The following is a 25,726-nucleotide window of genomic DNA, read 5'->3' on the forward strand; positions in this document are numbered from 1 at the left end:
ACCCAGCCATCCCATTACTGGGTATATACCCAAAGAAGCTTTTTTATTTAACTGTCAGGCAGCATCTCGTACAATTCCTGACTGGTTAGTATAGAAACAGCATTCTTAAAGAGATGCACAGTCCACCTTTTTCCGCAGCGAGGAGATCTAAACTTTGACGGTTTTGAAGAGTTACTGCTGCTAAAGAGTCTATTTGGGCCCCCACTGGCTGCTCTGAAAAGCCATCTTTGCATTGTTCCTCCTCCGCCTCCGCCGCGCGCCTCCTCCGCGGCCGCGGACTCCGGCAGCTTTATCGCCAGAGTCCCTGAACTCTCGCTTTCTTTTAAAATTCCCTGCATCGCATCACCGGCGTGCCCCACCATGTCAGACGCAGCCGTAGACACCAGCTCCGAAATCACCACCAAGGACTTAAAGGAGAAGAAGGAAGTTGTGGAAGAGGCAGAAAATGGAAGAGACGCCCCTGCTAACGGGAATGCTGAGAATGAGGAAAATGGGGAGCGAGAGGCTGACAATGAGGTAGACGAAGAAGAGGAAGAAGGTGGGGAGGAAGAGGAGGAGGAAGAAGAAGGTGATGGTGAGGAAGAGGATGGAGATGAAGATGAGGAAGCTGAGTCAGCTGCGGGCAAGCGGGCAGCTGAAGATGATGAGGATGACGATGTTGATACCAAGAAGCAGAAGACCGACGAGGATGACTAGACAGCAAAAAAGGAAAAGTTAAACTAAAAAAAAAAGGCCGCCGTGACCTATTCACCCTCCACTTCCCGTCTCAGAATCTAAACGTGGTCACCTTCGAGTAGAGAGGCCCGCCCGCCCGCCCACCGTGGGCAGTGCCACCCGCAGATGACACGCGCTCTCCACCACCCAACCCAAACCATGAGAATTTGCAACAGGGGAGGAAAAAAGAACCAAAACTTCCAAGGCCCTGCTTTTTTTCTTAAAAGTACTTTAAAAAGGAAATTTGTTTGTATTTTTTATTTACATTTTATATTTTTGTACATATTGTTAGGGTCAGCCATTTTTAATGATCTCGGATGACCAAACCAGCCTTCGGAGCGTTCTCTGTCCTACTTCTGACTTTACTTGTGGTGTGACCGTGTTCATTATAATCTCAAAGGAGAAAAAAAACCTTGTAAAAAAAGCAAAAACGACAAGAGAAAAACAATCTTATTCCGAGCATTCCAGTAACTTTTTTGTGTATGTACTTAGCTGTACTATAAGTAGTTGGTTTGTATGAGATGGTTAAAAAGGCCAAAGATAAAAGGTTTCTTTTTTTTCCTTTTTTGTCTATGAAGTTGCTGTTTATTTTTTTTGGCCTGTTTGATGTATGTGTGAAACAATGTTGTCCAACAATAAACAGGAATTTTATTTTGCTGAGTTGTTCTAACAAAAAAAAAAAAAAGAGTCTATTTGGGATTGGAGAGTAAGGATGGATTTGGCTACGTCTTGTAGGCTGTCTGAGAGATCTTTTGAAAGGAGTGATAGTGGGACAGGAAGGTGGACAAGCCTGCTATCTTTGTTCCTGTCGCAGTGGCAATTCTTAGTCCTATAAGCAGGGGTGTTAGCTGTACGGCTCTGTGTTGATGGACTTGAGCTTTAATAAGGACTGGTAAACTCTGATTTCCAGGGGCAATGTCAGTTTTGGGGCTTAAGAAGACTAGGGTGCAAGTACCAGTCTAATTCATAGGGAGGCACACATAGATTGAAGTTCCGCACAAGAAAAATATACTTTGGCTAGGCAGACAGAACTGGCTATGTCTTTTAGTAAGGCAAATAGGTGCAGGGAAGAGAAATATGGGCAAAGGAGAAGATACAGGGGGTAGGCACTAATATGGAAAGATTAGTGAAGGGATGTTAGAATTTCTTTGGTTTGTTCTTGGGGGAGGATGAGTTTTTGATTTTTCACTGGCCAGTTTCCTTGGAATGAAGCTCCTTATTGTAGTAGCGAAGCTTTTTTGGTGGGAGAATATTGGGGTTGGATTGTGGGAGTAATGAGGAGGAAGGCAGGTGCAGAAGAAAGGGAGAGTTCCTTTGCTACCTTATTGGCCTTTCTGTTCCCTCTTAAGATCTCATCTGATCCTATTTGATGTCCCTGACAGTGTGTAACTCCCACTTTAGTGGGGAGGTTCACAGCCTGAAGGAGTTGGTAAATGAGGGGTCTGTTAGTGATGGAGGTGCCTTTGGCAGTAAGGAATCCTCTCTCCTGCCAGATGGTGGCATGGGAATACAGAATGTGAGGTGTATTTGGAGTCTGTGTAAATGTTGGCTCATTTGCATTTGGAAAGAGTTAGGGCCCTAGTGAGGGCTATGAGTACTGCCTTTTGGGAGGAGGTTTTGGGCATAGGGGCTTGGCTTTAATTACTCAGTTAAGAGAAACGACCATACATCTAGCCACTTTGGGGGAGTCAGTGGGCCCGCAGGAAGAGCCATCTATGAATAGTTGGTCATTGGGGTTGGTGAGAGGCTCAGAGATGTTTCGAAAATGTGGCTGTAGGTGGTCGAGGATGTCAGTGCAAGAATGAGTAGGAGAGGAAGAGGACATGGGGAGTAAGGACACCGGGTTGAGGGGAGCACTTTTGGCAAGACAGAATTCGGGATTTTCAATAAAGAGGGCATGGAGTGAGTGGATCCGGGAAGGAGAAAAGGAGCTTAATCCTCCAGAAGAGAGGAGATCTCATTAATTGTGATGACTGTGGACAGTGGTGTTTTGGCCGAATGTAAGTTTCTTGCTTTCCAGAGCTAAAATGGCCGCTGCTACTAGTGCTGTAAGACAGGTTGGCCACCCTTTGACTGTTGTCTAGTTGTTCAGAGAGGTAAGCTACAGGGGCAAAGGAAGGAGGATTTCTTTCCTGTTGCCCTAAGACACCGAGGGATATCCCTTGGCTTTCAGCAGTATAGAGAGTGAAAGGTTTGGAGATATCAGGTAAGGACAGGGCTGGGGCAGTCATAAGAGCAGTTTGGGGCTTGTGGAAACTGAGGAGTATGTTATGTGAGGGGCTCAGGGGTTCACTGAGGGTGGCTTTGGCTGCTTTATAGAGGGGGCAAGCTAGGAGGGCAAAGTTGGGAATCTATATCCTAACGAAGCCTGTCAGTCCTAAGAAAGAGAGAATTTTACTCTTAGAGGAAGGTGGAGGTAGGCTGTCTATTAAGGCTGCCCATGCTGGGGTCATGGCTCAGGCCCTGGGAGAGAGTTGGACTCCTAAGTATGTTACTGTTGGGGTGGAGAGTTGTGCTTTGGAAGGGGAGAACTTATATCCTTTATTAGCAAGAGAGTTTAGAAGGGTAATAGGGTAAGTTTGAGAGTCTTCTAGGGAGGGGCTACAGAGAAGGAGGTCATCCACATATTGAAGAAGACGGCTGGGGTAAAGGTCTAAGGAGGTGAGGTCTCAGGCTAGGGCTTGTTCAAAGAAATGAGGACTATCTCTGAAGCCTTGGGAGAAGACAGTCCATGTGAGTTGTTGTGATTGAAGGGTCTCAGGGTCAGTCCAGGTGAAAGCAAAAAGGTTTTGGGAATCAGGGTGTAAGGGAATGGTAAAGAAGGCATCCTTTAGGTCAATGGCGGTATGGTGGGTACTGTTGGAGGGGACAAGAGAGAGAAGTGTATAGGGGTTAGGGACTACAGGATGAGTAGGGACAACAGCCTAATTGATGGCTCAGAGGTACTGGACAAGTCGGTACAAGCCATCTGATTTCTTAACAGGGAGGATGGGGGTGTTATATGGAGAGTGAGTTGGTCTAAGGAGACCACACAAGCAGAACTTGTTTATAATGGCCTGTAGGCCTTTTTGGTGGGTGAGAGAGATGGGGTATTGGGAAACATTGGGAAATTTGGAGGGGTCTTTTAATTAGATTTTGATGGGATAATGGTGAGCAGCTAGGGACGGGGTGGTGGTGTCCCACACTACTGGGTTAACAAGAGAGGTGGGAAACGGGTACTGGGGAGAGGATTCAGGGGTCAGACTAGCAGAAAGGAGCAGATGAAAAAAACTCACATAGATAAAAATCTATATGTTTAAGAAAAAGCCAAAGAAAAATTCTAAATGTGGTCATTACTTTAAAACATTGTAGAAAAAGAATTACATCTACTAATACAATTTCTTTTTGTTTTGTTTTATTTTGTTTTGTTTTGTTTTTTGAGATGGAGTCTTGCTCTATCACCAGGCTGTAGTGCAGTGGCACGATCTCGGCTCACTGCGGCCTCTGGCTCCCTGATTCAAGCAATTCTCCTGCCTCAGCCTCCGAAGTAGCTGGGATTACAGTCACGCGCCACCACACCCAGCTAATTTTTTTTGTTTTTAGTAGAGATGGGGTTTCACCATATTGGTCAGGATGGTCTCGATCTCCTGACCTTGTGATCTGCCCACCTCAGCCTCCCAAAGTGCTGGGATTACAGGCGTGAGTCACCGCGCCCAGCCACAATTTCTAAATTAACACAAATTCAGCACAACCCCAGTCAAGCTTAAGAAATCTTAATGTAAAATGTACAGGAAGGAATGAAAGGCTCACAACAACCAAGCCAATCTGAAAAAGCAGCAGCTATGGGACCTGCTCTGCCAGCCAGCAGGACGGCCCCAGAGCAGGACCAATGCCCCCAGGTGGCATGTCACCAGAGTAGACACACAGTCAGGGAACAGAACAGAAAGCCCAAAGACTGGAGGCCGAGTATGTGGAAACTTCGTATATGATAAAGTAGCCATCTCAAATCAATGGGGAAAGCACTGATGGCTAATAGATCATATTTTTAAAATGGCTTTAGCTTAACATATGGAAAAAATAAAGCTGAATTCCAGTCTATCGACTTATGCAAAGGAGAAATCTAGGTAAACACTAAATGTGAGAGGTAAAAGTGTAGGGATAAGAGTGTATTCCATTCAGTCAGGCAAGTTGGCTCATGCCTGTAATCCCAGCTATTTGGGAGGCCAAGATGGGTGCATTGCTTGTGGTCTGGAGTTCGAGACCAGTCTGGCCAACATAGTAAAACCCCGTCTCTACTAAAAATACAAAAATTAGCCAGGCATGGTGGCATGCACCTGTAATCCCAGCTACTCAGGAGGCTGAAGCAGGAGAATCACTTGAACCCAGGAGGTGTAGGTTGCAGTGACCCAAGATGGCAGCACTACAGTCCAGCCTGGGTGACAGAGTGAGACTCCATCTCAAGAAAAAAAAAAAGTGCATTCCATTCAAAAAGATGATAACCTGTTTTTGTAACCTAATGACAAAAGAGATTTTTAAAGCAAAACTTCAAACACACAAAACATGATGCAAAAATACTTAACGAATACATCAATATTAAAATTTTCTGTTTAGCAACAAGCACCATGAAAAATGTTCATAGATGACAGAATGGAAAAAGTTATTTGTGATGTCTAAAACTAAAAAGGGAGAATATTCAGAATGCACAAGAAATTCTCAAATCAGCAAGGAAAAGATAATAATCCAGAGAAATGGACAAAGAAGACCTAGGGGAAGGCAATTTTCAGAAGATAAAACCCCCAAAATGAACAAGTCTTTGAAGAGATGCTCAAAATCATGAATAAGAGTAAATACAAATGAAAAGAATGAGCTATAACTTTGTATCTGTTAAGCAAAAGTTAGGAAGCCAGGTAATACCCTGCTGGTGAACTGTAGACAAGCACAGCAATTCAGAAGAGCACTCTGACAATCCTTAATCGAAATAAGTAAACAAACATTATTTGACCCAGAAATTCCACCTGTAGCTACATACTCCAAAAACACGTATAAGCAGTTCCGTAAGACAACACGTACAAAAATATTCATATTCATGTTTTCTGCAGCCTTATTTGTGCTGGATGGGAGTTGAAGGTTGTCTGGGTTCCCACTGCTAGGAGAATAAATAGGTAAAAATGTAGTGGATGCATATCTTGGGATATTAGAAAGCAATTTGCTAGAAGCAACAGGTTTATACTGGTGTGCAGGTATCTTTAAAATATTGTGCTTGAAGGAAGAAAGTAAACAAATGGCTAACCTAACAAATGACTAAACCTAACTCAATACAATTTATATGAATTTAAAAATACATGCACTCAAAATAAAAATATTCATTGTTCAAGAGGACATGCAAACCAAAAGATACAAGTTCAGTGTCATTAATTCTAACAGGAGGAGAGAGATGAGAGATGGGACCGGTACCGGTCCATGGCCTGTTAGGAACAGGGCCACAAAACAAGAAGTAGGCAGCATGTGAGTGAGTGAAGTTTCATCTGTATTTACAGCCTCCCTCCATCGCTGCCCAACCTCCACATCCTGTCAGATCAGCAGTGCCATTAGATTCTCATAGGAACACAAACCCTATTGTGAACAGCACATGCAAGGGATCTAGGTTTCACGCTCCTTATGAGAATCTAATGCCTGATGATCTGTCACTGTCTACCATCCTCCCTAGATGGGACTGTCTAGTTGCAGGAAAACAAGCTCAGGGCTCCCACTGATTCTACATTATGGTGAGTTGTATAATTACTTCATTATATATTACAATGTAATAATAATATAAAGTGCACAATAAATGTAATGTGCTTGAATCAACCCAAAACCATCCACTGCACTGCCCCCTCCCTCCGTCTGAAAAAAAATTGTCTTGCATGAAACTGGTCCCTGATGCCAAAAAGGTTGGGGACCCCCTGCCCTAAACTATCACCTCAAGCTTCTCTACCTTCTGGGTAGATAATTCCACCTCTTCCACTTCCCAGCACTCCTGGGTCTATTGGAAAAGGTCTAAATAGAGAAAATACACAATGGCAATCCCTAAAACTGTAAGAATTGACACTGATCAAATCACCAGGCAATCTCAATCTTTACATGCCCATAAGTCTCATTCATAAACACTGGAAAGTGGTGATGAGGAGGAACAAGATAGTCTCCTTGCCTGGATCCTCCATCAAGGACATCTGCTATGGGTACTGCTTCCAAGTTTGGGTGCCATTCCACTTAGAATTTCTCTGAGTATTCCATGCTCTGCTGCCCTCAAGGCTTATGCTGTCATGTCTTCAGGCGGATATGTAAGAACATGCAAGTGAGGCAAAGCACTACACAAATTAAAGGCACTGTGACCAGGTCTCAGCCACATTACTACTTGACCTGAACATCATTCATTGCTCTCTCAATTCCCCACACATTCTCTCCAGTCATAAAACACGACTAAACAAATAATGAGCCAGAATACTGTAGTAAAACATTACAAAAATTCTTAAATCAGTGAAAAATTACACATACACAGGAATCCCCTATAATTCCCAAAGACAGGCCATAATTGAAAAAACTAATAAAACACTCAAAGCTCAATGGGCGAAACAAATAAAGGAAAAAGGAGTATAACACTCCCCAGATGCAACTTAACCTAGCACTCTATACTTTACACTTTTTAAACATTTATAAAAATCAGACCGCTACTTCTGCAAAACAATATTTTACTGGGGAAAAAAAAACAGCCCACATAAAGAAAAACTGATTTGGTAAAAAGACATCAAAAATAGGACATGGAAAATAGGGAAGGTGATAACATGGGAAGAGGCTTTGCTTGTGTTTCACCAGGAGAAAAATCAGCTTCCTGTTTGGATACCCACTAGACATCTAAAGTTCTACAATAAACCCATTGGAGATGCAGAAAAATGCACCTCCACAGACACAGAAAACCGGCAATCGACTATCACTGACTCGCCAGGTAAACAAAAATGGTGATATCAGAGGAAGAGATGAAGTTGCCATCCACCAAGAAAGCGGAGCCGCTGACTTGGGCCCAATTAAAGAAGCTGTCACAGTTAGTTTAAAAAAAAAAAAAAAAAAAGCCTAAAAAACACAAGGGTAACATGAACTCCAGAGAATATGCTGCTTGCAGCTTTGATGATTATATCAACGGTGATGTCTCCCCATGTCTGCAGAAGCAGCTGCAGCTAATTATACTTACTTGACCTATGTGCCTTTCCCGTCCTTAATTCCGGCAGTCACATGGATGGATAATCCTATTGAAGTATATGTTAATAACAGTGCATGGGTACCAGGCCCCACAGATGATCGTTGCGCTGCCCAACCTAAAAAAGAAGGAATAATGATAAATATTTCCATTGGGTATCATTATCCTCCTATTTACCTAGGGAAGGCACCAGGATGTTTAATGCCTACAACCCAAAATTGGTTAGTAGAAGTACCTACTGTCAGTGCCACCAGTAGATTTACTTATCACATGGTAAATGGCATGTCACTCGGGCCACAGATAAATAATTTAAAGGACTCTTCTTGTCAAAGATCATTAAAATTTAGGCCTAAGGGGAAGCCTTGCCCCAAGGAAATTCCCAAAGAATCAAAGGCCCGGAAGTCTTAGTTTGGAAAGAATGTGTGGCTAATAACGGTGGTGGTATTACAAAACAATAAATTTGGAACTATTACAGACTGGGCCCCTCGAGGCCAATTATATTATAATTGTACGGACCAGACTCACTCATGTTCACAGGCCCCATCTATCTGCCCCATTAATCCGGCTACGATAGTGATTTAACTGAAAAGCTGGACCAGGTTTATAGAAGGTTAAAATCACCCTATCCATGGAAATGGGGTGAAAAGGTAATTTCATCACCTCGACCAAAGTTAGTTAGTCCTGTTACTGGTCCTGAACATCCAGAATAATGGAAGCTTACTGTGTTCTCGCACCACATTAGAATTTGGTCTGGAAATCAAGCTATAGGAACAAGAGATCGTAAGCCATATTATACTATCCACCTAAATTCCAATCTGACAATTCCTTCGCAGAGTTGTGTAAAACCCCCTTATGTGCTAGTTGTAGGAAACATAATTATTAAACCAGATTCCCAAACTACAACTGTGAAAATTGTAGATTGTTTCCTTGCATTGATTCAACTTTTAAGTGGTAGCACCATATTCTGCTGGTGAGGGCAAGAGAGGGCGTGTGGATCCCTGTGTCCATAGACCGACCATGGGAAGCTTCGTCATCCATCTGTATTTTAACAAAAGTATTAAAAGGAGTTCTAACTAGATCCAAAAGATTTATTTTTACTTTGATTGCAGTGATTATGGGCCTTACTGCAGTCACAGCTACTGCTGCAGCTGCTGTTCAAACTGCAGAATATGTAAATAATTGGCAAAAGAATTCCTCAAAATAGTGGAATTCTCAGACCCAAATAAATCAAAATTGGCAAACCAAATTAATGATCTTAGACAAACTGTCATTTGGATGGGAGATAGGCTCATGTGCTTGAAATATCTTTTTCAGTTACAGTGTGACTAGAATATGTCAGATTTCTGTATTACACTCCAAGCCCATAATGAGTCTGAGCATCACTGGGACATGGTTAAATGCCATCTACAAGAAAGAGAAAATAATTTTACTTTAGATATTTCAAAATTAAAAGAACAAATTTTTGAGGTATCAAAAGCCCATTTAAATGTGGTGCCAGGAACTGAGGCAATCGTGAAAGCTGCTGGTGGCCTCACAAATCTTAACCCCGTCACTTGGGTTAAAACCATCAAAAGTTCCACTATTGTAAATTCTGTATCAATCCTTGCATGCCTGTTCTGTCTGTTGTTAGTCTACCGGTATATCCAGCAGCTCCGAAGAGACAGCAACCCGCAAAAACGAGACATAATGACGATGGCGGTTTTGTCAAAAAGAAAAGGGGGATATGTCGGGCAAAGAGAGATCAGACTGTGACTGTGTCTATGTAGAAAAGGAAGACATAACAAACTCCATTTTGATCTGTACCCTTAACAATTGTTTTGCCTTGAGATGCTGTTAATCTGTCACTTTAGCCCCAACCTTGTGCTCACAAAAACACGTGTTCTATGGAATAAAGGTTAAGGGATCTAGGGCTGTGCAGGATGTGCCTTGTTAACAATATGTTTACGGGGCAGTACGCTTGGTAAAAGTCATCGCCATTCTCCATTCTCGATAAACCAGGGGCACAATGCACTGCGGAAAGCCGCAGGGACCTCTGCCCTGGAAAGTCGGGTATTGTCCAGGGTTTCTCCCCACTGAGATAGCCTGAGATATGGCCTCATGGGATGGGAAAGACCTGACCGTCCCCCAGCCTGACACCCGTGAAGGGTCTGTGGTGAGGAGGATTAGTGAAAGAGGAAGGTCTCTTGCAGATGAGATAAGAGAAAGGCCTCTGTCTCCTGCCTGCCCCTGGGACATTATACAGAATGTCTCGGTATAAAACCCGATTGTACATTTGTTCTATTCTGAGATAGGAGAAAAACCGCCCTGTGGCAGGAGGTGACACATGCTGGTGGCAATGCTGCTCTGTTATTCTTTACTACACTAAAATGTTTGGGTGGAGAGAAGCATAAATCTGGCCCACGTGCACATCCAGGCATAGTACCTTCCCTTGAACTTGTGACACAGATTCCTTTGCTCACATGTTTTCTTGCTGACCTTCTCCCCACTATCACCCTATTCTCCTGCCGCATTCCCCTTGCTGAGATAGTGAAAATACTAATCAATAAATACTGAGGGAAATCAGAGACCACTGCTGGTGTACATCCTCTGTATGCTGAGCACTGGTCTTCTGGGCCCACTGTTCTTTCTCTGTCCTTTGTCTCTGTGTCTTATTTCTTTTCTCAGTCTCTCGTCCCACCTGATGAGAAATACCTACAGGTGTGGAGGGGTAGGCCACCCCTTCATCTTCCAAATATTGCACAGAAAATGCATGTACTAAAAATTAATTCACTGTTTATCTAAAATTCAAATTTAACTGGGCTTCCTGTATCTATATTTGCTGCAGCTGGAAGCTCTACATGACCCACCATTTGACACAGCTTTTCATTTTTTCTGAGAATATAAGAGGTTCTTAGGTTGTGTTTTAAGGAATTGTCTGAAATTACAGATTGCCTACATCCTTGCTTCCCCTCACTAAGAACTCACAATTACCCTCAATCTCTGAAGCTGATTAAAGTATTATCGCAAAGAGTAATATAATTCACTTGAGTTTCATTTTCTCCCTACTCAGCTTCTGGAATAGTGCACTGCAAATAGAATGACCTTAAGGCCATCTAAATAGAGGAAGGGAGAAAAGTTATGAATAAACCATAGATATTTATCAATAATTAAACAATCTGGATTTGATTCCAGTTTTAATTATGTGGACTTGTTAGTTCTTCCTCTTGCTTTGGTTTCAAGTACTGAACAACAAATAAGTAATTTATAATAACCCTATGCTAAATATTGATTCAAAGATCAAAGACCATTTCGATTCAAATTTTTCAACACAGGCTTAGTTCACTCTCCAATGGGTGTCTTTTTGTTTTTTTCTTTTTGAGACGGAGTCTTGCTCTGTCGCCCAGGCTGGAGGGCAGTGGTGCAGTCTGGGCTCACTGCAACCTCCACCTCCCGGGTTCAAGCAAGTCTCCCGCCTCAGCCTCCTGAGTAGTTGGTATTACAGGCATGCACCACCACACCTGGCTAATTTTTGTATTTTTAGTAGAGTAATGGTTTCGTTACGTTGGCCCGGCTAGTCTCGAACTCCTGACCTCAAGTGATCTGCCCACCTTGGCCTCCCAAGGTGCTAGGATTACAGGCATGAGCCATCGCGCCTGGCCGGGTGTCTTTTAAAACAGTATGCTGAGTCAAAACATCTTTTAGACATATTCCTTTTAGAAAAAGCAAACAAACAGAGACCTGTTTAAGGGTAGTAACCAGCATTCTGGATTTTCCTAACAAAAAAAAAAGAGTTTGGAAACCCCAGTTATAAATTTTGCAAATGAATCACATTAGAGGCCTGAACAAGATGGTAGATTATAACAAGGACGATTATAACAAGGACGTCTAAAGTGCATTGAGAGTTGGAATCTCCTCTCCATGCTCAGAAACAAACAGTGACAGGGTTGAAAAGGAGGTTCAGGGAAGAATTAGAGGAGGAGAGTGTATTAGCTTTATCTCGGGTACCCAATATGTCCCAAGACTACAGGCTACCTTATTTACATCCAACTTTACATTAACCCAGTGAGATTAACAAAAAATGAAAGGTTCAGAAGAGATAAGTACTAGAAAAGTTACACAGCTATTAAGGGGTCGTTTAAATTCAAACCCATATATTTAGAATTCCAAAGCAATGCTTGTCAAATGTAGACTTAGCACCAATTTTATTCTTATAATCACTAAATACATCTGTTTAATTCTCCTAACCTCATGAGAAAGTACTATTGAGTAAAAACATTAAGTAAGAGTAAGAGCAGTGTTCGTAGTCGAGATCACTTTTCAGATTATTTGGAACTTTCTATCTTTCCCGAATCTATTTTCAATGCCAATCAGTCATCTTTGGGTCCGGGAGCATAACCTCCCCCGTCTCCCAGCCCTCCCCCTCTAGCACACAACGCACTAGTCAAAACTGCTAAGGCATTGCCAAATATCTACCACTGTACTCTGATGGCACACAGGGCTGAAAAGATTGTAGAACAAAATCTAACTGAAAAATTATGGTGATTTTTATCAGTCTGTTTAAATGCATATGCATCCCAGGCATTCCACCTGGTAGTCTCTGTCTCAAAGGCCCATCCACCTCACCACGGCCAGGAGGGAGGGGATGAGGAACAGGGAAAGCCAAAGAACTGATCTTTTCTGAGTTTGCATCCAGAAAGTGGACCACAGAGAAATGGTGCACAAAGTCACTAATTATTATTAATAACTACAATTTATTCAACATTTCCCTGTTCCCAAGCATTAAATAAGCTGTTTTATCTCCCCACAACCATGCTATTAGGTAGGAAATGTTAAGATCCTCAATTCAAACCTGAGGAAAAGCGTGATATGAAACAGAGAGATTCTGTAACCTGCCATTGCCCACAGCTACTGGGAGTTGGCACAGGATCCAAATACAGGCAGCCTGACATCTGTCTGAAGGATGTCAAGCCACAGTCACCATACTCACCTAGTCCCCACATAATCATGGCCCAAAGAACTCGCTTCCTCAATTTTTGCTTAGTTTTACTCGTTCATTCTTTCAAGAAATAGAAGGATGCCAGGCACTAGGCATACAGCTGGCAAACAGTGAGAAAACAACAGACCCCATTTCATGCACCTTATAGTGAAGGAGACAGAAAATGCCAACAAGTAAACAAGCAAAACTAACTGTCAATGGTTGCTCTAAAGGAACACAAGTTGCCACGAGCAGGGAAATAGGAGGGACCTACTTGAGATGACACTGAAAGTCAAAGAAGACTTCTCCAGAAAGGGGGCACCCAAGCTGGGACATGAAGAAAGAGAATCAGACAAGAGCCAGACACACAAGAGCCAACAAGATCTCCAGAAGAAGGAGTGCTGCCATGGGGAGCAAGTGTGGCATGGCCCTGGGGTGCAGGCCAGGCTGGGGGCAGGGACTGAAGCAAGTTGTAAAATTTCTGATTGCCAGAGGCAGAATGGATTCCTAAGGCAGCCACTGTCTTCTGTTAACTCTGGAGTTTTCTGCATCCATTTTGCTTTAAATGAGGCATGCATGTTTTCATGGCTGTGATGAAACCCCTACAAAGGAAGGAGCCTTCTCCAGTTTAGCAATATTTATGTTACTCTTAAAAAATAACAAAGCTGACCCTGGCAGATGTTTGTACTGGGAGGTTCAGATCCATCCAGGCCACCACTGTTAATAGCCCGTGGGAAAGTCCCTGCAGTCTCTCAGGGAAGTCATTCTGTGTAGAATCTGTAATTTCACAGGCAAATCCTACAACTAAGAAACAATTAATGAAAATATCTGTGAAGAGTTGAATGGATACAGAGACGAGGGATATAAACAATGTGACACTATGTCCTGTTAACTGACAGAGAACAGAAGGGCTGGAACGGGACCCAGACAGCAGGGTTTATGACCGCCTCTGCTGTGACGTCACAGCCTGGTAGGGAGGGGGCTGCAGTCCTCAGGAAACTGCCAGTGGACAAAGTTCAAACAAGAGTTCCAGTTCCCTGGAACCCGAGTCGGGAGGCCTGCAGTTCACTTTCTGTCTGTTTGCTGGCCAGCACCAGGCTTTCCCAGACAGGCCTATGCTAGAGGGCTGGATAGTGTGGTAGAGTGGTGGACAGAGAGCTGCTTCTATCCACAATGCAGCCATATGCTGACTGAGAGATAACTTTGTGTCTGGAAGAGCCCTCTGATTTCCTATACTAACGGCCTTACACAAGATGGAGGATTTTACATTTGATGGAACAAAGCGCTTAAGTGTCAACTACGTGAAGGGAATTCTTCAACCCACAGTCACCTGTGACATCTGGGATGAGATCTGGAACTTCCAAGCCAAGCCTGATGACCTGCTTATTTCTACCTATCCTAAAGCAGGTAGGTGGAAGGGCTTACAGGGGAAGGGGAAGAGGAGAGTTAGGAAGGTAAGTGGGAAGGATGCATTAGTCATGAAATAAAGAAGTTGATCTGGAAAACTCTACTGGACGGAGTGATACGGCTAAAGAAAGTTACTAGTGGAAACTGAAGCTATACCGAAACATACTAAAATGACACACAAATTTTTAGAATTCAACCTTCCTATGATGTTATGATGTACTTACTTTTTTTTTTTTTTTTTTTACTTTCCCAGGAGACAGTGAAAACAGCTAAGAGCAAAAGGGTATACTTGTTTATTTATTCGTTCCCAATCTAGGCCCTTATTGCAAATCTTGTAAAAAGCTGCTTTGAGTGTGTGAGCTAGAAAGGAGATCCCGAGGCTGATTTGGAAAAGAAATAGGGGAGCTTTGGTTCTGCAATGCTGATACCACCTCAGCAGCCCTCCCATCTCACGGTCTGAGAACCATCCTTCTGATTTCCACCTTCCTTTGTGGTAAATTGTGAACCAACTCTCTTATCTCAACAATCAGTTTAACAAAGTTGTCTGTAAAAGTAGGACTAGCTTGAGCCCAGCAACCACATCATAAAAATTGGGGGATGATGAGGTGGAAATAGTTCTCTATAAATATTTTTGCATATCTACATATCTACCAGAAATAGTTTACTTGGTCTACACACAAATTATATATACGTTTGCTCTTTGCAAAATCAAGCTGTCAAAAACTCTTGTTATACACACACAAATACACACACACCAAAAAATCTAAACCTCAGTATTTTCTGAGACTGTTCAAAACCCTCTTTTGTTCTTATCTCTCAAGATCCTGACAGAAGATTCTGCAGGAACACGGAGGCCTTGGTCTCTTCTTTGTCCGTCTGTTTCATGTTGGTCCTGATTTCCCAAACTTACTCATCGGGAGCCCATTCAGGATCAAATTTGTCGGAATGTAAATTTCTAAAAGTAGCCACTGGTGAGGATCACATCTTATCATCTTAACTTCATCGACAATTCCACTTGATTATCAATTCAGTACCTAAATAATCTTTTCTCTACCTGCCAAATGCAAGTACTAAAATATGGTTCATTTAGGTTTTTCCTGGCATTAATGAGGTTTAAGCAATTCAAAAAGCACACTAAGAAAATTAAATGCTTGCCATCTAAAGTAATATTTAATCATAACTAAAACCATATACGTTAATGAAGTCTATTTTATTAAAAGGAAGAAGAAACAAGCATAGATGGCAAAAATAGTTCACCCTAAATTTTTAAAAGAATAATACTCTGAATGACAAGAAAAAATACATCATGGAATCACTGACCTCTAGAGAATAAATTGAGAAGTCATTCCACTCACCCCAGAACCTCTAGCAACATTTCAATCTGCCCTCATGTTGGCTCATGTCTATAAATTCATTCAATTCATTCATTATAGACATTCAGTGTTGTGGCTATGAATTGTCATAAAACTAGTACAAATGGCTAGAATATTCTTTGCATGGATAACTAAAGATATCTTGACCCTTCGTCCTGTAATAAAAGTTGCTGCCAGAAAATACAGGAGACCAACTCATATAAAATATAAAATATAATTTAATTTATTTCTAACTTATGCCCTTATTCTAGGCCTTTAAAAGCACTACATTGAGAATATGGAAAAAGGAATCTATAGAACTTCAGCCAGATAATACAGGAAAGATCAACCTAGATCAGGATTCAGAAAGCCATCCTGGCTAGGCGTGGTGGCTCACACCTGTAATCCCATCAATTTGGGAGGCCAAGGCAGGAGGATTGTTTGAGGCCAGAAGATTGCGTCCAGCCTGGGCAACATAGGGAGACTCCTATCTACAAAAAAAAAAAATTAAAAATTAGCCGGGCGTGGTGGTGTGTACTCATAGTCCTAGCTATTTGGGAGGCTGAAGCAAGAGGACCATTGAGCCCAGGAGTTGGGAGGCTGCACAGAGCTAGGATCCCACCACTGCACTCCAGCCTGGGCAATAGAGCAAGACCCTGTCTCTGGATAAAAAAGCCGTCTTAAAATAACTCAACATCCTCTTAACCTGGATTTTGCCAAAACAACTGGTGCAACAGATATTCATCAAAGGGTGAAGATTATGTTGATAGCACAATATCACTGTATAAGTCAGGATCAGTGCAAGACACAGACAGACTGAAGCTGGGGGATTCCATTCTACCTATGGCCACAGTGGCAGTGGTTGGGTCTAGGGCACTGGGCCATGGAATGTGGAATGGTCTTTGCAAAATTTCTGTCTGCTGGGGCTACTATCAGCAGACACCTCCTCAGGAAGGATGACTTCTATCTCCCCACTGCCTTCCAAAACTCAGGCTAATGCATCTCACTGGAGGGATCTAAATAGCCTTCAGAATCTTAGTGGCAAAGGAGTTTAGGGAAGGCCTTTTATAGCCTTTCAGCCCATGAAATATGGGGGAAACAGAGAAAATAGAAAAATGAATACTAAGTGCTAATAGTCAATATCAAGTTCAAACCCTAATAGTTCATTTATTCAGCCAACAAATACTAAGTGTCTCCTATGCTATGTGACTGGGAAAAAGAGAGTTTGAAAGCCATTTAGTCATTTCTCTATAGGAGAACACAATTTGGGGAGAATGCCCTTTCTAAGGACAATACAGCTAAATCAAGAGAACAATAACAATCCAAATTAATAGTTGTGACAGAAAAAAATATATATTTATCAGTCTAATGTCCATTCAAAATTGGAGTATTTTTTAAAAATTCATATTATGATAATAAGATATAAATAAGGAATGTTATCTTCTGAATCCCATTTAAAACCTATCTTTTAAATTCACATAGATGGTCCAGTCAGGGTGACTCTCACCTGTAATCCCAGGATTTTAGGAGGCCAAGGCAAGCAGATCACTTGAGCTCAGGAGTTCCAGATCAGCCTGAGCAACATGGGAAAATCCTGTCTCTACAAAAAGCACAAAAATTAGCCAGGGGTGATTGTGCATACGTGTAACCCCCACTACTCAGGAGGCTGAGGTGAGATCATTTGAACCCAGGAGGCAGAGGTCGCAGTGAGCTGAGATTGCACCATTGAACTCCAGCCTTGCTACAGAGCAAGACCCTGTCTCAAAAAAAAAAAAAAAAGACATAGATGTTCTAACAAGTATTTGATCATATTTTAAGGAATATGCTGTACTAAATGTCCATCCATCTTCATTTTACATGTGGGATAAGGAACAACATGGACACAGGAGATAGTGGAATTAATACAAAATGAAGGTGATGTAGAGAAAAGTAAACGGGCACCAACTCATCAACGATTTCCTTTCCTCGAATGGAAAATCCCATCCTTAGGATCTGGTAAGTATGGAATAGCCACACTTCACTACAGTCCTAAAATGCACTTAGGATTTTTACTGTCTTTGAACCTTTCAAAATTATAGGCTTTCAAACAATGATTGGTGAGTTTTGTGGTTTTGTCTTTTTTTAACTGTGTCTGGCCACTGTTATACTACAGACGTTTTCTAATGGAATTATTGTTTATACAAAAGTGAGTTAAATTTTGTTTCTCTAGTTAGAAATTAATTTTACTTCAAAAGGATAAGCTCAAGTAAGATAACCCTGGTGAAAGGATTTGAATTTTTTAGGTTCTTATTTATTTGGTTGACTGTTATGGTTAGGAATAGTTCTAGCCAAACATCTCTTCATGGGCTAGACATATTCTCTCACACCAGATCTATAGTTACAATGTTCTTGCAGATGCTTTGACTTGTAGTAGCAATAACGGAAGCAGCAGAACCTGGAAGCAAATAGAGAAAAAAATAGTAGAAATTGATCAAAAACCAATTTTGCAGGTTTGGAACAAGCTCAGGCAATGCCCTCACCACGGATCCTGAAAACACATCTTCCTTTTCACTTGTTGCCACCATCCTTCCTAGAGAAAAACTGTAAGGTAAAAAGCAAAAGGAATTCAGAGCTGTACTCCTTAAAACAACCTTAGTCTTCCATTTCCTCTTAAAACACTTCACTTGTTTAAAAAAAAAAAAAAAGTCTACCTCTTCACAATCATCAATACACAAATTAATACAAATCCTAGCCAGGCACAGTGGCTTATGCCTGTAATCATAGCATTTTGGGAGACTGAGATGGGTGGATCAGCTGAGGTCAGGACTTCGAGACCAGCCTGACCAACATGGTGAAACCCCATCTCTACTAAAAACACAAAATTCGCAGGATGGGGTGGCACACGCCTGTAATCCAAGCTACTCGGGAGGCTGAGGCAGGAGACTTGCTTGAACACGGGAGGCGGAGGTTGCAGTGAGCCAAGATGGTGCCACTGCACTCCAGCCTGGGTGACAGAGCGAGACTCCATCTCAAAAACAAAACAAAACAAAAAAGTCTCCCATAACGAGGATGACAAAAATGCAGCCTCAGAAAAACTGAACTGTGTGAAATGTATCCACCCTAACACGACTCGCCTGGGCAGTAATAGCAAAAACAAACAAAAAAAACTGTTTTTTTTTTTTTTGCTTCTTCCCTCCCCTCCCCTCATCATTCCCAGATAATCTATGTAGCAAGAAATCCCAAGGACAACATGGTGTCCTATTACCATTTCCAAAGAATGAATAAAGCACTTCCTGATCCAGGAACATGGGAAGAGTATTTTGAGACTTTTCTGGCTGGGAAAGGTGAGAGAATTTAGTCTTGTTTCCCTTCATTTCTCAAAATCTCCAAACACCCTAGAAGGAACGAATCCTCTCTTTTGAACGGCAGGGGCTCTACCTTCTCTAATGGAACACTCTCACTTCAGAAATTCTCCTTTCAGAGGGATAATAGGACCTCTGTGACTCATTGCCCTGTTTTCCATCCCATCTTCCAGTGTGCTGGGGCTCCTGGCATCAACATGTGAAAGGATGGTGGGAAGCCAAAGACAAACACCATATTCTCTATCTCTTCTATGAGGACATGAAGAAGGTGAGCACAGTGCCATCTAATGTGTGCCCACTGGGCCATAAAACATGTAAGTCATAATGTATTGACCCCATCAGGGACTCAGATTGATGTGGGGAACAGAAAATTGCTGCACTTCGTTGGCTACAGCTGTCATTTGTCCAAATGCACATGGCTGATCATGAGTTTAAGTATCACACAGTCTCACCTGCAGCTTCCTGGTGCTCCCCAGGATGCTGCACATCTCCCTTACAGGGAGGTTATTACCCAATATGGATTGTGTCATTTCTCCCTTGCATATCTATTTTAAAATGCAGTTTAGCAGGAAAAAAATCCTAGCACATTTTGGTTTCTTTGGTTTTGTGTTGTTGTTGTTGTTGTTGTTGTTGTTGTTTTAAGACAGAGGAGTTTCACTCTGTCGCCCAGACTGGAGTGCAGTGATGCGATCTCAAGTTACTGCAAGCTCCGCATCCCAAGTTCAAGCGATTCTCCTGCCTCAGCCTCTGGAGTAGTTGGGATTACAGTCGCCTGCCACCACACCCAGCTAATTATTTGTACTTTTAGTAGAAACGGGGTTTCACCATGTTGGCCAGGCTGATTTTGAACTTCTGACCTCAAGTGTTCCACCCACCTCCGCCTGCCAAAGTGCTAGGATTACAGGCATGAACTACCGTGCCCGGAGTTTTTGGGTTTTTTTTATTAGCACTGAGGAACATAATACGGTTTTTTGTTTTTTGTTTTTTTTTTGAGATGGAGTCTTGCTCTGTCGCCCAGCCTGGAGTGCGGTGGCCCGATCTCGGCTCACTGCAAGCTCCGCCTCCCGGGTTCACGCCATTCTCCTGCGTCAGCCTCCCGAATAGCTGGGACTACAGGCACCCGCCACCACGCCCGGCTAATTTTTTGTATTTTTTAGTAGAGACGGGGTTTCACCGTGTTAGCCAGGATGGTCTCTATCTCCTGACCCTGTGATCTGCCCGCCCGGCCTCCCAAAGTGCTGGGATTATAGGCGTGAGCCACGACGCCCAGCCAATAGCTTTAAGAAACAGTTTAGGAAGTGGTTCAATGGAAAATGGATTTAGATTCAAAATTCTTGAAATCAAGTTCCGTCAATTCTTGGTAAAGACACTTAACATCTTGGGGGCTTAGTTTTCTTAAATGTAAAAATGAAGATAATAAGATTTACCTATTCAAGATTTATTTGAGGACTAAATATCAGTGGATGTTTGTTGTAAATAATCATCTACTCTGCTACTTTCTGTGACCCCACTAAATACAGAGCTCTATACAGAATTATAGTCTCTGTTCTTGAATTGGTCATTGAAAGCCTTGATACTCAACAGGTACTTCACAGACTAGTTTGCATAAGCTACTGGAGCCTGCTCTAGGCCTGCTAAGTCTGGAGTTTTATAAAATTCCCACGAGATTCAAGCGCACATCACCATTTAGATGCACTTCTCTAAGGTTCAATCACTGCTGGGCCTTGTGATATCAGTGATTTCTACAAAATATCAAAGGAGTGGTAAACACAGACCATTTTCATGTGGTTTTTAAAATAATTGTTATAGCTCCAGGATTTTCAGAAGCATGACTAAAGAACCAGCAGAACAACCTATGAGGTTATCAGTATAAAATTCCCTCCTTGTGTTTACATTGTTTTTACTTGGTACAACAGTGTTGTGCCCCATAGGAAGACTCCGGGCAGATGATGTTTGCCTACGGCGTGTATCATAGCCGTGTCAGAGAAAGGATATGTCGCCAGGAATCGGGCTCTTTTGCTTAGGTAGACCCTAGCGTATTATGCATGCCAGGAAGAAACTTTACCGAAACAGGTAATCTAACCTCAGAGTCCCTAAAACTTTTTAAAATATTGCTGTGATCTTGTTTGGGAATGTCCCCTCACAAAGCTCACAATTCTCAGTACTCTGATTCCTAGTCTGTGTGAGGTCAATTAAATGAAACACTTCTGACATACAAGCTTTTACAGCAGAAGCCCACTACAGACACAGTGGTCGGGGTAAGCGCTTCCACTTTCCCTTCCCACCCGCTCCCTGCTCCCAGAGACGGAGGAGTCCCACAGCCACAGTGATGTCACAAGGTTGTATGTCCCTCTGATGAGAAATCAGTGGTTACACTGGAACTGAGCTACTCTCAGTTCCACTTGACTTGGTGGTCTGGTACCAGAGGTACTAGCCATGGGTACCTCTTGACATATGCAAAAAATAAAAATAAAAATTTCTCTCCCCTCCTCCTGCCATCACTGCAGTCTGGGGACATTTCTGTCAATGTCAGAAACAGGATATAGCTTCCTCTTGGTCAGGTCTTTAATCTTCTGCTCCTGTGCTTCTGAAATGTCTTGCGCAGGGCTTGTGGACATAACCCTGGCACACTCCCTCAGTGAACCGTTCACTAGGCACTGTACGTCATTGTCTGGTGAATGTTTCACTAAGCTTACCCAGTTGATTACATATTAAGGGGAAAAAATTATTAGTGATTCCAATTACTAAAAAAAGAACAATATGGGTCATCACGTTAAAATGAGTCACTTGAGCATTTGTTAAGATTTGATTTTTATTTTAACTCGAATATGTTACCGGTTACTGTCATTAATCCATCACAATATTCTTTTTAAACTAATTCTATTAAATCATTACTCTTCTTTTGACTCTGATCATAGAACCCAAAGCATGAAGTTCAGAAGCTAACAGAATTTATTGAGAAGAAACTAGATGACAAAGTTCTAGATAAAATTGTCCATTACACTTCATTTGATGTTATGAAACAGAATTCAATGGCAAACTATTCATCGATTCCTGCTGAAATCATGGACCACTCCATTTCTCCATTCATGAGAAAAGGTTTTTATAGTTTCTTTTCGTTATAATCTTAAAAGAACTGTCAAATATTTTATAGCATTTGAGAGGAGTTTTCTTTCCTATGGCTAGGAAAAAATAATATCTTTAATAAATGATTTGGGGAAAAGAAGTATTTAAGAAGCCACTGATAAAATGAAAATAGTATTTAATTAGCCAATTATTATTAAGATTCAGAGAGTAAGATTTGATGTCTAAATCCAACCACTTATCCCCACTTTCCCTTAAGAGTTCTGGCTAATAACATGAAAATATATGGAATTAAGTCAGAGAGGGGAAAGAATCCATTTTATAGTCGGTTCTATGCTATCAGATTCAGTCATTCAAAGGTACTTACTGAGGGGCTTCTATGTGCCAGGCACTGTTCTAGTCACTTTGCAGCAGTGAACAAAACACAAAAATTCATTCCTGCATGGAAATTATATTCTAGTGATAAGCAAAATAAAAGAATACATAGATAACATTAAGAAAAATAAAACTGGGAAAGGTAACAGGGATTACAATCAGAGAATTTGGGGGAGGGGTCATATTTTTTCTTCTTCAAATGGTACCTTGGGCCTCCCAGAAATAGGCCCTTCTTGGTCAGCTTACAGCATGGGAGCTACAGTCATGAGCACCCACCATGCTTCGATGTGCAGCAGGGCACAGAGAAAGACAAGAAAGCCTTCAGGCCTGCTGTTGTAACACAGTGGTCTTGCTCACTCACTAATGCAGCCAGGCGGTAAGAGGCTCTCCTCGTCTCACAAATCAGACAGGAAAGTCGTCTTCCCTTCAGGATAAGGAAGTGACAGGATAGCAAGAGAAACGTTTTGTCCAATACTGCTCTTCCTGGAACATGGCATAGAAATCATCACACAGAAACAGGAGAACAGGGAAGTACAGACTCTTCCAACAACTACTGACCCTCTCCCACATAACTGTATTTCAGGGGCAGTGGGAGATTGGAAGAAACACTTCACCGTGGCTCAGAATGAGAGATTTGATGAAGATTACAAGAAGAAAATGGCGGATACCAGACTAACTTTCCACTTCCAATTCTAGTAAGGAAGAAAAAGAACTAAAAATATTTTAGTTTATTACCCAGTATATTTAGGTAATAATGAAAGTTTAATTCTCACAACAAATGATATCGGATTCCAGTTATCAGAATAGTTTATTGTGTTTGCTCTTGTTCACTCTACTAAAAAAAAAATTAAAAAGGCTGGGGGCAAGGTGGTGACAGGCAGCAGGGTGGCAACATGGAGAGAGGGAAGCTCAATAAGTCACTAGTTACAATCCTGATATCATTGCCAATTATCATATTTACATTTCCTACAATCATGTGCTTATTAACATATTGAAAATGCTTCAGTCCTCACATGATAATACACTAACATTTTCAGATTAAGTTTTCGTTCAAGTTAATTTTTAAATGCATCACTAATGTGTAAATAGAGACTGTTCGTTCCAGCAATTTTTTGGTGGTGAACTGTCAAATGACTCAGTTTCCTCTTGGAACCCTCCAAGAAAAACTTCAGGGTCCTAGTGTAATACATCTGGCCCCATTTCTCACCAGCCTATATATTTAACTGGACTCACTCTCCCATCTTCAGCTAATGCTACAATCCTGGAGTCACCTTTTGACTCATCTTTCCCAGTGCCGCCACAATCCATTCTCACCTGTCAGCAAAATCTGTCAGTTTTAATCTATGAAATCTCTTACAGTATTTCCATCTAACCATTCCTTGTTTTCCTTCTATTTCTATAGCCATCCTTCTGGTTCAGAAACCTTTTACTTCTTGTCTCAACTAATGTAATAGCTTCCTAACTCCTTTCTCTCTATTTCACACATATGGTAAGGTTATTTTCCTTAAAAAGACCCTTATTATGTTGTTCCTTAGCTCAAAATCCTTCAATGACTGAATTTTCACTGCCTGGAAGATAAATCCCAAGCTTTTAGCTATGAATTCAAAAGCAGCTGTAACCATAATGACTCCAGCCTTCACTTCCAGCTTCACCTTCCAAACCACCTCCATATTCCAGCAAATTAGCCTACTTACTTGTTCCTAGTCACATCTTACAGCTTCCTACCCTCCCAGTTTTATTTATACCAAGCCTCCTCCTGAAATTTCCTTTCCTTTCTTTCTACCTACCCAAGACATATAATATGCTTCAATAACCAGTCCCTTCCTCCTACAAACCCTACAACCTGGAAAGCACTCTTGCTTTTCCGAAGTCCTCTACACTTGGGGTAACTCTTCTGTGATGAAGATTAAAGTGTATTATGGCAACTCTCGTGTTTCTGTATTGTCTCTCTTTGCTTATTTTAATTTTTACTTGTTTGCTTTTTTCTCCAAGATAGGGATATTGCTGTATATTTCATTGCACACCAAACGGTATATAACACGCTCAAATATAAATGGCTGAAAAAACATGTCAGGGAAATTCTAAAAAGCTAACTCTTATATTTCAAGCAGACAGTCCCTAAAAGCACTCTAATTTACAGCTATGATGTTCAATATGCTAGACACTAGTCACATGTGGCTATTTAAATTTAAATTAATTAAAACAAAATACAATTATAATTCAGTTCTTCATTTTTACCAGCCAACTTTCAATTGCTCAGTAGCCATGAATGGCTAGAGGGTATCATATTGGACGGTGCAGATTCTAAAACATTTCTAACATCAGAGAACTTTCTATTGGACAAGATTTTTTTTTTTTTTTTTTTTTTTTTTTTTTTTTTTGAGACAGGGTCTCGCTTTGTCACCGAGGCTGGAATGCAGTGGCGTGATCATAGCTCACTGAAACCTCCACCTGCTGTGCTCAAGGGCAATCCTCTCACCTCAGCCTCCCAAGCAACTGGGACCAGAGGCTCACACCACCACACTGGCTAATTTTTGTAGAGCAGAGTTTCAACCCTGTTGCCCAGGCTGATCTCAAACCCTTGAGCTCAAGTGATCCTCCCACCTCTGCCACCAGAGTAGCTGGGACTACGAGCATGCACCACCACTCCCAGCTACTTTTTTTGGTTTTGTTGTTTTTTGTAGAGACAAGATTTTGCCAGTTGCCCCAGGCTGGTCTCGAAGTCCTAGGCACAAGCAATCCACCTGCCTTGGCTTCCTAAAGTGCTGGGATCACAGGCATGAGCCACCATGCCCAGCCTACCTCTTACTTTCCTGCAAACCCCCTCCATATCCCCAGCAAGCAAAACCAATCTCTGTGGTTTAGTTACTTTAGCTCCAGCCCCAACTAGACCAACTCGGTTTGGTCTTCACTTGGCCTATTCTCTCAAGTCTTTTGAAACTAGTGATTAGGATATTATATTCTAGATCTATTCAAGATTATTTCCATTTCATCAGAGAATTAAAATAATGCATTTAGACTTTGGAACCTTTCTGATACATTGCGTTTGTAAATACAGGGTACACATTTGGTGTTTTGCCACACCAAAGCAATAACCTTTTACTTCTGTGGAGGAGGTCTGGACTTGAACCAAGAAAATATTAAAGGAAATCAAAGCTCATGTGTAGAGATGCAAGAGGTAACCTACTGCAATAATATAAGTATTACGATTCTATGTAAAGTATTTAGAAACTCATACACTTTGGCAATGTTAAGAGGAGATTTTATATGACTGAAAGGCCTCAGGAGG

General features: G+C 41.7%; 2 protein-coding genes and 1 long non-coding RNA gene across 5 annotated transcripts in view; 2 read left to right on the top strand and 1 right to left on the bottom strand.

Moving 5' to 3' along the window:
• The window catches only part of LOC144333696 (uncharacterized), a 298,635-nt gene that overhangs the window by 213,932 nt on the left and 58,977 nt on the right, over window positions 1-25,726 (bottom strand). For both annotated transcript variants that reach the window (XR_013402628.1, XR_013402627.1), the window contains exon 2: window positions 7,919-8,042. This is a non-coding gene — a long non-coding RNA (uncharacterized LOC144333696). The remainder of the gene's footprint in view (window positions 1-7,918; window positions 8,043-25,726) is intronic.
• LOC693785 (prothymosin alpha) lies at window positions 204-1,374 on the top strand. Its single transcript, XM_001082876.5, has one exon. The coding sequence runs from the start codon at window positions 361-363 to the stop codon at window positions 694-696; it is 336 nt and encodes a 111-aa protein (XP_001082876.1). The 5' UTR covers window positions 204-360; the 3' UTR covers window positions 697-1,374.
• SULT1C4 (sulfotransferase family 1C member 4) lies at window positions 13,883-24,362 on the top strand. 2 transcript variants are annotated; one of them, XM_015113075.3, is made up of 7 exons: window positions 13,883-14,285; window positions 17,507-17,632; window positions 18,127-18,224; window positions 18,834-18,960; window positions 19,152-19,246; window positions 21,897-22,077; window positions 23,021-24,362. In XM_015113075.3, exons 1-7 carry the CDS (start codon window positions 14,132-14,134, stop codon window positions 23,131-23,133), a joined length of 894 nt encoding a protein of 297 aa, XP_014968561.2. In that variant the 5' UTR covers window positions 13,883-14,131; the 3' UTR covers window positions 23,134-24,362. The 2 variants fall into 2 exon arrangements, with proteins under 2 accessions (XP_014968561.2, XP_077815095.1); XM_077958969.1 differs by lacking the exons at window positions 18,127-18,224; window positions 18,834-18,960.

Source organism: Macaca mulatta, chromosome 13 (assembly GCF_049350105.2).
Source record: "Macaca mulatta isolate MMU2019108-1 chromosome 13, T2T-MMU8v2.0, whole genome shotgun sequence".
Classification (NCBI taxonomy): Eukaryota; Metazoa; Chordata; class Mammalia; order Primates; family Cercopithecidae; genus Macaca; species Macaca mulatta.

What these genes read in the sequence shown, in the direction of transcription:
- LOC693785 (XM_001082876.5), top strand. Translation starts at nt 361, where the DNA reads ATGTCAGACGCAGCCGTAGACACCAGCTCCGAAATCACCACCAAGGAC.
- SULT1C4 (XM_015113075.3), top strand. Translation starts at nt 14,132, where the DNA reads ATGGAGGATTTTACATTTGATGGAACAAAGCGCTTAAGTGTCAACTAC. An exon ending in TTCTACCTATCCTAAAGCAG is followed by an intron (nt 14,286 to 17,506) that starts GTAGGTGGAAGG and finishes ATGTGGGATAAG; the next exon opens with GAACAACATGGACACAGGAG. An exon ending in TCTATGAGGACATGAAGAAG is followed by an intron (nt 19,247 to 21,896) that starts GTGAGCACAGTG and finishes CTCTGATCATAG; the next exon opens with AACCCAAAGCATGAAGTTCA.